This window comes from Amphiura filiformis, chromosome 11 (genome assembly GCF_039555335.1).
Source record: "Amphiura filiformis chromosome 11, Afil_fr2py, whole genome shotgun sequence".
In the NCBI taxonomy this organism is placed as follows: Eukaryota; Metazoa; Echinodermata; class Ophiuroidea; order Amphilepidida; family Amphiuridae; genus Amphiura; species Amphiura filiformis.
The window spans coordinates 6,999,745-7,012,373 of NC_092638.1; the positions used below are offsets into that span (position 1 = coordinate 6,999,745).

Below are 12,629 nucleotides of genomic sequence, written 5' to 3' on the forward strand. Positions count from 1 at the left end.
ATGCAGAGCCTGTGGGTAGACAAAGGTCCTCAAGTCATTGTAGCCAAGACTCAGCAACCTCATCATCTATGATAGAATATGGGTCTGGTAAGTAAAAAGTAGAGTGAGTCTATGCCTATGTCACAAATGCAGCATTCTGCATTAGACAAATGTCCTCTAGTCATTGTAGCCAATATTCAGCTACATCAACATTTATAGTTGAGGACGGATAGTGGAAAAGGGGGAACATAGGCATAGACACCTTTGGCAGTGACCATCTCCAAATTAATAATAAAATAATGGACTAAATCCTAATAATAATTTTTAAAAGGAGAATGATTTACAGTGCACTATGCTTAGGCATACAGACACAAGCCTTGGTACACTTTACAAGATTTCACTGACCACTTTGGCCTAAAGGTCCATTCATACTACTACCGCATTTGCGATGCGTTGCTTTGCGATGCGGTGCTGCAAACTACTGCACTGCGATATCGCAATAAAGTTAAATACATTTTAACTTGGAAATGCGACGAGTTGCGTTGAGTTGCAACAAAAAATAATCGATATATCGGCATCGCAAAGCAACGCATCGCAAATGTGGTGGTAGTATTGTAGCCAAGACTCGGCAACCTCATCATCTATGATAGAATATGGGTCTGGTAAGTAAAAAGTAGAGTGAGTCTATACCTATGCCACAAATGCAGCATTATGCAGAGCCTACAGGTAGACAAAGGTCCTCAAGTCATTGTAGCCAAGACTCAGCAACCTCATCATCTATGATAGAATATGGGTCTGGTAAGTAAAAAGTAGAGTGAGTCTATACCTATGTCACAAATGCAGCAGGGTCAGTCCATGTCAAAACAGACTGAGTGTACACCCACCCTCTTGGATTATGCTCTCCTTTGGCTCAGGGGTACCTTTCATGGATCCCTAGGTGAGGTCACAAGAAAAAATTCAAATTCAATTTCGTTTCGAATGGCGGGCCATCAAAGTTTGGCGACCTTGACCAAAATTGGGAATTTAAGGTGTCCAAATGACAAAGCGCTCTCTTTGAGAGGCATTTTCTTCTTAATTAAATCAGTTGTGACCCTCTTTTTTGAATGTGGTCACTTACTGGCTGTGTTTGAAATGCCTAATGCCAATGCAAAAGACTAGAAATTCATATCTGGTGTACACCTAAAGTTATTAGGGGTCAAAATTTGCCGACTTTAAGTGCCATTTGTGGCTGAACCACTTTAGGGGTGGCCTAAAATTCTGTAGGGGTCTAGAAATTTCTCTTTTTTTAATTGCTCATAGACATTGGCATATGGTTAATCCATTCTGAACATAATTAGGACCTATAAGTGCACTGTGACATTATCATGGGTCCTTCAAAATCAAGATAATTTGATTGAACAGTACGAAGTGCTGATTTTGACCCCTCTGAAATCCCAACGAAATTCAAATCTATCTTTTTTGGCATTAGGTATTTCAGACACAGCCAGTGAGTGACCACATTCAAAAGAGGATCACAACTGATTAAATTAAGAAGAAAGTTCCCCTCAAAGAGAGCACTTTGTCATTTGGACCCCTTAAATTCACAATTTTGGTCGAGGTCGCCAAACTTTGATTGCCCGCCATTCATAAACGAAATGGAATTTGAATTTTTTCTTGTGACCTCACCTAGGGATCCATGAAAGGTACCCCTGAGCCAAAGGAGAGCAAAATCCAAGAGGGTGGGTGTACACTCAATCTGTTTCGACATGGACTGACCCAGCATTATGCAGAGCCTGTGGGTAGACAAAGGTCCTCAAGTCATTGTAGTCAAGACTCTGCAACCTCATCATCTATGATAGAATATGGGTCTGGTAAGTAAAAAGTAGAGTGAGTCTATACCTATGTCACAAATGCAGCATTATGCAGAGCCTGTGGGTAGACAAAGGTCCTCAAGTCATTGTAGTCAAGGGTTCATACCACTAAATCCAGCGTGTGAAGCGGTTTCCGTAAAAGTTTATCACGACTATAGTCCCAACTTTGCATAAAAAATGTGCAAATTCGATTACAATATTAACAATTTTAGTGTTGCAAATCGTGTTTTGCTAGAACTTGTGAATGTGATCTCTACTAATTTGAACAGAAAACGCGAAAATTTGAGTGATGTTTACGATGATGAGCGCATGAACACACGAGGTCAAAACGCGGTTAGCAGTCAGACGTAAACACGGGAAAATCGGGTCTTTTATATAGCGCTATTTTTCTCAAAAAGTAGACCTAAAATATGGTGTCATTTTCAGATATGTTATGCAGAATTTTGTTCTGATTAAAATGATATCAAATATATATTTCAAAGTAAGACGTAACTCGACTTATAGCCTAAAACGTGACCCCTGTTTTGCACGTAAAGTCTATGGAAAGCTATTTGGTGGCATGTACCCTTTAAGGAGCAATTCCATGCGTTTTTTGCTTTTCTTTATCTATTTAAAATGCACGCGAAGAAATGAGGAAGGACATCAACAAGCGCATGCATGGACGCCGCCGTGTTTTTCGCTGTACGTGCGTTTTCCGCGAATAGGCTTACTTTTATTTCCAATTTAATAAAAGTTCGATTTTGGTAGAAGTTTGAAACCTTTTGATATGAATAGAGAAGAGTTTCAAAATATTGAAAACATTGTTTATTGGTGTTTAAATTACAAAGAAGTTTTTCAATTTCATTGTTATTTTTTAACCAATTTTTTTGTCATTTAAACTCAAGTTTTGGCCTTCAATTTTAATAAAATTACATAAAAAATTAGATTTAAGATATTTAAGTTTCTAGTTTGCTTTATTTATACCACTGTCCAGTATTTTAAAATGTTATAACATTCAAAGTTTAATTTATATTAATATTTAATTTCAAATAGCCATTCATTACATTTGCTTTTTGGACAAAACGGGTTAAAAGTGACGATGGAGGGGGGGGGTAGGCCTACTTGATTGACATTTCTTGTCTTTTTAAATATTCTGCAGGTACTGAGAATGTTTTAATTTTGAAGTTATGCACTTGCAAAAGATGTTCAAAGAACGTTTACTATTAACATCAATTAATATCTTCATGAAAATAGCAAATCAGCAACCATTGTGCATTCATGTGCATCAAAATGACGAAAAATGGCAATTGTCGGCTATCATGCTTGTGCTTGAAATCGGCATCCTGTCTAAAGTATGAAAGAAAATAACCCAAAATTTCTTACAATTAATTCAAAATGTAGTGAAAAGATAACAAAATCATTTTCAAGGCCTAAAACGATGTTTTAGCCTCTTCAAGGGTTCATACCACTAAATCCGGCGTGTGAAGCGGTTTCCGTAAAAGTTTATCACGACTATAGTCCCAACTTTGCATAAAAAATGTGCAAATTCGCACAATATTAACAATTTTAGTGTTGCAAATCGTGTTTTGCTAGAACTTGTGAATGTGATCTCTACTAATTTGAACAGAAACGCGAAAATTTGAGTGATGTTTACGATGATGAGCGCATGAACACACGAGGTCAAAACGCGGTTAGCAGTCAGACGTAAACACGGGAAAATCGGGTCTTTTTATATAGCGCTATTTTTCTCAAAAAGTAGACCTAAAATATGGTGTCATTTTCAGATATGTTATGCAGAATTTTGTTCTGATTAAAATGATATCAAATATATATTTCAAAGTAAGGCGTAACTTCGACTTATAGCCTAAAACGTGACCCCTGTTTTGCACGTAAAGTCTATGGAAAGCTATTTGGTGGCATGTACCCTCAAGACTCAGCAACCTCATCATCTATGATAGAATATGGGTCTGGTAAGTAAAAAGTAGAGTGAGTCTATGCCTATGTCACAAATGCAGCATTCTGCATTAGACAAATGTCCTCTAGTCATTGTAGCCAATATTCAGCTACATCAACATTTATAGTTGAGGACGGATAGTGGAAAAGGGGGGAACATAGGCATAGACACCTTTGGCAGTGACCATCTCCAAATTAATAATAAAATGGTGGACTAAATCCTAATAATAATTTTTAAAAGGAGAATGATTTACAGTGCACTATGCTTAGGCATACAGACACAAGCCTTGGTACACTTCACAAGATTTCACTGACCACTTTGGCCTAAAGGTCCATTCATACTACTACCGCATTTGCGATGCGTTGCTTTGCGGTGCGTTGCCGCACTGCATCGTACTGCAAACTACTGCACTGCAATATCGCAATAAAGTTAAATACATTTTAACTTGGAAATGCGACGAGTTGCGTTGAGTTGCAACAAAAAATAATCAATATATCGGCATCGCAAAGCAACGCATCGCAAATGCGGTGGTAGTATGAACAGACCTTTTGGCGGTTACAGCATGTCAGGAATTTGGTTTGTGCTATAATTTCCAATCGTTTCTTATAATTTTCCAGGCACCTTTGACCAGGCAGCCAATCTTCTTGAAGTTAGTTGTGGAAGCTGGCCAGAGAGTAACTATCAGAGGAGTACAGAGTTGATAGAAGAACGGCTTAAACAAACTATTGCTGAGGCTATGGTAGAGGGCACAGGGATTAAAGACCAGCAAGCAGGGGGTGCTAGACAAAAAGGAGGTAAGGTTTGGTAGCGATATAAATGATTTCCAAAGGTAATATTTGTCCAACATTTTTCCATTGCGACAAGCGTTATATTTTTCAGTTCTTTGCAGCAACATTCAGTTCCCCACTGCTATTTTTATGCCTCCACCAGAGGTATATTTCCTGGTTGTCCGTCCATTCGTCCGAGGTTCCAAGTGCAGTTTCTCGAACTGGTAAGAGGTATAGTGATGTGATTTGGTGTAGGGTGACAATTAGCGGACTACAAATTCCAATAGGTTTTCGTCACAAAATATGCTCATTTGGGAGCTCATTTGCATAAATTTTGTTCTGTCCGGGATTGCAAGTGCAATTTCGCGGAACTGGTAAGGTGTATAGCCATTGATGGAGGGGTGGTTATTCCCAAGCTCCAAGTGAAATCGCCCTTGAAATGGGAAGTGAGGATTTGAACTTGTGTACACATGTGATATCAGAATAGAGCAGATGAAAAGGGTAATGTGGTACGAGCAGCAGACCAGATACCAGTAGGTGTACAAGAGAACAGATCTAGTTTCCACATAACATACTCTCCGGTATATATGTGCATTTATTTCATATTAAGATCACGGGTAACAGCAGGCACATGAGTGAACATTGAAACACAGGACTTTATAATCTTGACATGATATTGAATACAAAAAGCACTGAGATCATGAACATCGAATTACAGTAAATTCACTCAAATATGTTCAGAGACCCTTAATATAATAAAATTAGGTATAGGCCCAAATCATAATATAACAAGGCAGAACAAACCGCAATCAACACGGATAATGAAAGCCGTGATAAATACATCGATGAGAACAATATTTGTAATAAGGTCACCAATTAAGTAAAGTTGGAACTGCAAGGGATTGATGTGACAATGATCAATGATATGAGGCAAAGCTGGTAGTCGAATCATGGTAATGTGGTGTAAACAAAGCACGGTATGACAAAAAGGATGTGATTAAAAACCGTAGACCATTGAATACGTGAAAGGAAAGCCTCAATTATCATGATCAGTAATCACAACAATATCAATAATGGTGACGATACAAACCAAAATACAATTGATGAGACAATAGTTATTGATAATGGGAGCAATTGTAACATGGTCACCAAATAAATAAAGGTGGGACAATAAGGGTTTGTTGTGTAACAGTGATCAACGCAAATGAAGCAAAGTAGGTGCTAATCATGCTGACGCGATGTAAACAAACCATGATGGCATGTCAAACAAGGAATGTAAGATGGGAAATCCCCGTATGATCGATTTACGTAAAATGAAAGCTTCACTTACCATGATCACTGATCACAACAAAACCATTGATGATGACGATGCAAACCAAAATATTAAATAACAAATGTTTGGCCACGAACATACAAATAAATATAGGCCGTAAATCTACAAGGAGCTTTGACACATTATGCATAAGACGTAAAGCTACACTATGATGCGTGTCAAGGTGGAGGCATTGCAGGTGATGATTTGCTAGACCCAAAGGAGTTGGCCTTTATTCTGAATACAAAATTAAAATAGGAGATGGCAGGCTCCATATATGTAGTGCACTGTGAGGGATCAACCAAATTAAAATTCTCAGCAAAGTTCCTTTGTACTTGCCAAAGCGGTCTATTGCCATAAGTCTAATACCATTTAGTCTAATTCCCGTTTAGTCTATATTCAATTGGTCTATTACCAGAAAGGCTAATTGCCACTTAGTCTAATAATCATATAGTCTAATGTCCATTTAGTCTAATATTGTTTGGTCTAATAACCGGTATGTCTACTAACCATATAGTCTAATAACCATTTAGTCTAATATTTCTTTAATAACCATTTGGTCTAATAACCATTTGGTCTAATAACCGTTAGGTCTAATACTCGTATGGTCTAATAACCAGTTAGTCTAATACTTTTCGTCTATTTATTAATAAACTAAATGCTTGTAAGACTAAATGGTGTGTAGACCAAATGGCTATTAGACCAAATGGCTATTAGACCTATTGGTTATAGACCAAATGAGTATTAGACTAAATGGTTGTTAGACTAAATGGTTTTAGACTTATTGGTTATTAGACTAAATGGTTATCGGACCAAATGGTTATCGGACCAAATGGTTAAAGGACCAAATGATTATTGGACGTAGTGGATATAGACCTAATGGGTTTAGACGAAATGGATGTAGACGAAATGGATATTAGACCAAATGGTATTAGACCAAATGGCAAATCCCCGCCAAAGCACATGCCATTTATTGTGTAAAATGAACCAGTTCATGCTACGTTCAAGTGCTGCAACACAGCTTATTCAACGAATGAGGTGCCGATAATTTCATGATGTCATTCAATGACCTGATCAGGACCCCATTGCAAAATTTACGGAGTACACATGCTAAACCGGTAAAAAATTGCAAAGAAACCCTGATAAAAGGTGTAGATTTTTCCACATGAATACCAAAATGTAGCTTTGGTATTTTTTGTTCTTTCAGACACATAGCAAATGATAATCATCATAGAAAGCACAACCATTGCAAAGAAAATAGCAGTTGGCAGGTATTGGTCAAATGGGCATACTGTATTTGGCCTAATTAGTGCCCCAGATGCTAATGTATTTTACCTATGTGCCCATGGCATTTAACAAGTGCTTTCTATCAAGTGATCGCTCATTATTTATTGTATTGTGAACGTTAAAACAGACTTTTTTCTATGCAAAAATCAATTGCCGTTTACAATAACAGGAATAAGAATAGTTAAAAATGATATACCTATTACAGCTCAATCCGCAGATTGTGTTTCTGTGAATAAAATATTATTTACCAAAATGATGTTAAAAGTACCTTAAATGAGGATGCTTATTCATGTGCAGGCAGGGCCGCATTTACCTTTTACTGGCCCCTGGGCACAGCAACATGATTAGCCCCCTGACTCTTTGGATGGTACAAATGTGCATGAAAAATGTTGCCATATTGAAGCTAAAATGGTCAAATTTGGTTGAAATGGAAAATGTTTCACTTTTTAAGCTGAAATGATCAAATATGAGATTGATTTGGTCAAAATCGCACACACAAGCATCAATTTCAGGCCTCCTCTAGATTGTGGCCCCTGGGCCCAGGCCCACTTGGCCCTTTGGTAAATCCGGCCCTGGGTGCAGGTTAGATAGGTGGCTCAAATGGGTGGACTAAGTAAGTAGAGGGGTGCTGATTAGGTCGCATATGATACCAAAAGTAAATTTTGCAATATATATAAAATGTGTGTCATGACATGCATGAACATCATCATAATTGTCAATCATTGTTACCAACTGGACTTATCTTTTCCTCTCTCATTTCTTATCAGGTGAAACGGAAGTGTTTGTTGACAGTCAGGAACAACTCAGCTCCAGTCCTGGTTCAGTAGATAGCGCATCACATTCATTTGAAGCGAGATGTTCACCGCCACATACAATGGATCACATATTGGTATTTCCACCTGCTAATAGCTCTCCTGACTCAAGTTGAGGCTTATGACTCTCTCCTAACTCAAGATGAAAACTTTGACTCTAACCATGGTTAAGTAGATAACGCATCACATTCATCTGAAGCGAGATGTTCACCATCCTAGTGTTTCTGCCTGCTAAATAACTCTCCTGACTCAAATTGAAGACATTTAACTCTTACAGTAGTTCAGCAGATAGCATGTCACTTCATTTGAAGGATGAATGTACTTCATCACATACTATGAATCACATAGTGGTGTTTCTGTGTGCTAATAGTTCTCCTCTATTCAAATTAAAGACTTGTGACTCTGCTAATAGCTCTTCTGACTCCAGTTGAAGACTTATGACTAGCCGTGGTTCAGTAAATAGGGCATCACAATCATTTCAGGCAAGATGTTCACTACCACATGCAATGGATGGTATTTGGGTGCTTCTGCCTGCTAAATAGCTCTGCAGATTCAGCGAGTGGCTTCGAAATGTTTCTGCGTGCTAATAACTCTCCTCTTCTCAAGTTGAAGACTTTTGACCAGGTTCAGGGAATGGCACATCATAAGATGTCATGAATGGCATCCTGGTATTTCTGTCTGTAAATGGTTCTCCTGACTCAAGAAATTTGTCAGGATTAGTATTTTGTCACTGGTTTATAGCATACAGTGTGATTCTTCCCAGTATGCTTATTTTAGAATCAATGGATTATTTTGCTTTGGATTAACATTTGTAGGCTGAAAAGGTTCAGAATCAAGACAATCGCACAAATTAATCAAACACAAACTTTTGCCAGGAAGAATTTGTAGCTTATTGCAGAAAAAAATGGCAGAACTACTTTTTCACATGCTGGAAGTTTGAAAATGAGCTGGAAAATTAGTGAAAGGTATAGTTAACACCTTCAACGACAGTATACTTCCTGTTGACAAGTTGGACAAGGTGGAACTTGCAACACGTTTATTAGAAACACTTAGGCCACATAATGCACATGTGTAATAGGAGCCTTCTCAATATCGCGGAAGTATATGCTTGCTTCAAAGTTTTACAGCAAAATACTATAGCTGCTGGCAAAGCAAACTTTGAGGCACTAAGACCCAACAGGAAATTGCACAATGGTCTGGATGTCCATCGGACAGGTAAGCAGTGTAACATATCAGATGAAAAAACAGCCTGTCTTGGTTGGACACGCATGCCATTTTCTACATACACAGCAGATATGTGGTCTGTTCCAGTAAATCTTACAATGCAGGGTTAATGTTAAGATGGCATTTGATATCATAAGTGCAATCAAAGTTTTAACTAGGCTAAAGTTAATTTTTTTATTACTTCCGTAGTCCATGTACACGCTTGTATACGCTCTGCACAAAGTGCAGACCACAGAAGTAATAAAAAATTAATTTTAGATTTATCTTAATCAAGTTTTAATATGTAATATATATCTTGCCAATGTGGAGCTTATAAGGTAAAAAACAAACAAGTATATAAATTGTTTCATTTTTAAATTATAGCACAAATACAATAAAAAGTATTGTCAAGCATATTCCAATCTCAATATGATAAAAACAAAGAAATTAGACCCAAAGAGAACCAACTCCACCATGTGTGTTGCTCATGTAGGGTAAAATTGTGTACCTACAGATTATTTCAAAATGCGCCCGGCAAACTTGATTTAAAGTGTGCGTTTGTTTTCACCTACAAACGTGGACTTTGAGTCCACACTTAAGTAGTGAAAAACCACACATTGATAACCGTGGACGTCCACGGTCGTAAGACAGTGGCAGAGGGTGCTATATAGCATACCTTTGCATATGGGGTAGGGTCCTCTATCGTAGGTGTAATACCAGGTCCACGGTTAGTCAATAAACTTTCATAATTTAGCACAGAAGTCCATGTTTGGATTATGATATGTCTGTGTGTGTGGGTCCATGGTTTCACTGTTACCATGGTTTCACCATGGTTTCACTGTTACACAATATGGGTCCGCGGTTATCTGTGAAAATGAGTAAGTATGTGCTTGTTTGAGTTCTGTGCAATAGATTGCGCTACATACATACGCAAACCTTTGTAACGTTCAAGCTCAAAGGTAAATAAATAAAAATAAATACATACATTTTGGTTTTTATATAGCGCCTTTTTTCCAGATCTCGGAAATATGTATTTATGAGTTGTTGATTTCTGATGAATCTGGAGTCTTAGCCCGAGTCTTATAAAGTGTCACATATAAGTGGACCAGTGTAACATTAACATCTTGAAACTGATAAACACATAATGATTTGTCAATTTTACCATTGAGGTTAGGTTCAGTGCAGACAGATTATATGAATATTTCAAACAAGGCGTTTTCATTAATTTACGGGTATTATTATCGGGAATAAAGCAGTGATGGAGAGTGTTAAATTTCAAGAATTATAATTATTTTTGGTTTTTACACACATGCAGGCTGGTGTGAAATTGAAATAGGTACACATGTTTTTAATGTAATGCAGTATTTGAAATTTGTTAAACAGCAACAAGTCAGTGCCAGCAGAATTACTACTTGTATTTCTACAGTAAATGGTATGTGTGGTATTGTTATTGAATCAATTATAAAAATTGCTATTTTAATCCTATAAATATATACACTTAATTGCATTCCAATAGACAATACGATAGTAAGAAAGGCATTTTTACATTAAATAAACAACACGGTGTTCACACATAAAATGTATTATATGTTTTATAATGTGATTGGGTTTTTTTAATGGTCAGTGTATGTTTAACAGTATATTTGCAAGAAAAGTAATGTATTGACAAGGTTTCATTCACACTGGGTGAAATGGGATATAACAGTTCAAATAATACACCCCCTATGGTAGATATGAATCATCCACATATTTCGAGTGTGAATTTCAAACGGAGTTACCTGAATGAGAGACTCCATTTGAAATCTACACTCCCAGTGAGAGAGTTTAAGGTCATGTCTTCCTTATACCTTGATCAGCACGTAATCAGCGGGAATTGTTGGGCTTTTTACCACTACGCCGAAAAGTAGACCCGCGTTAAGAGTGATATAGTTGACCTGTATGGTCTATATTTTGCGTGTTAAGGCCAGAGTAATGGAAGACACATTCGTCCACGACCGAATTTGAGATTTTTTGATATTTATCAACACTAAGATGTATTCTTTCACTTGAAACTGATAAAATACAACTTACTAATATTTATTCGTATTTTTGCTTGATTTATTTCACTCTTTTCAACTCTAAAAAGTCACATGGCTCAAGACAGCTTAGTAAATTGGCGGGAAATAATGAGTCAGAAATGCGTGAATGCGAAATATTGTGATTAGCGCGATTCAGCGTCAGCGTGACGCCAGCATAACTCTGCTTGGCGTATGTCCAACATAATCAAGGCGATTCGGTATGTTGTTAACGCCAGCAAATGTGGTGTAAACAAAACAAATAATTGCAGTCAAAATGCCACTTAGATTTTGGAATTATTATGAATTTTGGCGCACTGAAAGCAGACATTATAGATTCATTGGTGCAAAAAGATGCATATTTAGACCATGCACCAGATACAGCTTTTACAAGTGTGAAAGTCTTACCGTTTTAAAATTTAAGGCGTTTTGTGCATAATTTTGACATTTTTTACTAAAGCGTCGATTTCTCAGAGTTCACTTTTGACAATATTAATGCGATTTTTGTGACAAGATAACTCGAAAAATATGCAAGCAAAGGGTAAACTTTTTGCACTATCCTTTGGAGTACATCAAAGTCTAGGGAAGGTTTTTTCATTTTTTCAAAATATTTGTTTTAAACAAAAATATACACCATTATGTGCAATTTTTAGCTTAATAGAGTGACAAAATGACTTTTTTCACATGTTTTTTCAATATTTGAAAAAGAGAGGCAATTTCAAAAAATAAAAAACCTTCCCTAAGTTCATGTCTCTTCTTCATGAAAAGCTAACTGAATTTTTTTTACTCGAACGGATTTTTTTCTAAGTTGTCACAAAAAATTGGGCCAAAAAGTGAATTTTTGTGATTTTTTCAAAAACTTGAGATTTTTGAACAAATCTGGCGTCACCATGGGATTCCTTGACTCATTTCCTTTCCAAAAATGTATAGTTTTATATACTTTGGACATACAATTCAGAAATAATGAAGCTCGAAAAGGTCCATGTTCTCTCCCATTACTCTGCCCTTAAATAAAGTAAAGTATAGGACTTCAATTAAAAACTTGTGATACTTCTGGCGAGATTTTACTAGACAATTCTCAAAATAAAATATATTGATATTAATCCGCGATGTTATAAGGCATGCCAATTACAAACTGATCAAACTGTAGGAGTATATGTGACACGATCTGCTCCATGGGGGCCAAAGGAGGCATTATTGAAAATTGAGTTACTATAATTATTACCTTAAACAAGAAGCCCCGCTTGGCCAGTTCTCCACAGAAGAACTGACTTACACCTGTTATTTTGATGACAGACAGAATAGAATTTACATTGATAAATTTTAACCTTGACTAATTCCCTAAGGAACCTGAACCAAAAGTGGGGCTTCCACTTTAAACAAACAATAGGCTATCAGATACTGAAAACACCAAAGGTCTAGCATACTTGGT

The 12,629-nt window shown here is 36.9% G+C and overlaps 1 protein-coding gene across 1 annotated transcript; it reads left to right on the plus strand.

Annotated features, from left to right (window-relative positions):
• The first annotated feature begins 656 nt into the window (after positions 1–656).
• Positions 657–9,981, plus strand: LOC140164280 (BCAS3 microtubule associated cell migration factor-like). Its single transcript, XM_072187549.1, has 3 exons — positions 657–777; positions 4,380–4,556; positions 7,896–9,981. The coding sequence occupies exons 1-3, from the start codon at positions 672–674 to the stop codon at positions 8,054–8,056; spliced, it is 444 nt and encodes a 147-aa protein (XP_072043650.1). The 5' UTR covers positions 657–671; the 3' UTR covers positions 8,057–9,981.
• The last annotated feature ends 2,648 nt before the right edge of the window (positions 9,982–12,629 follow it).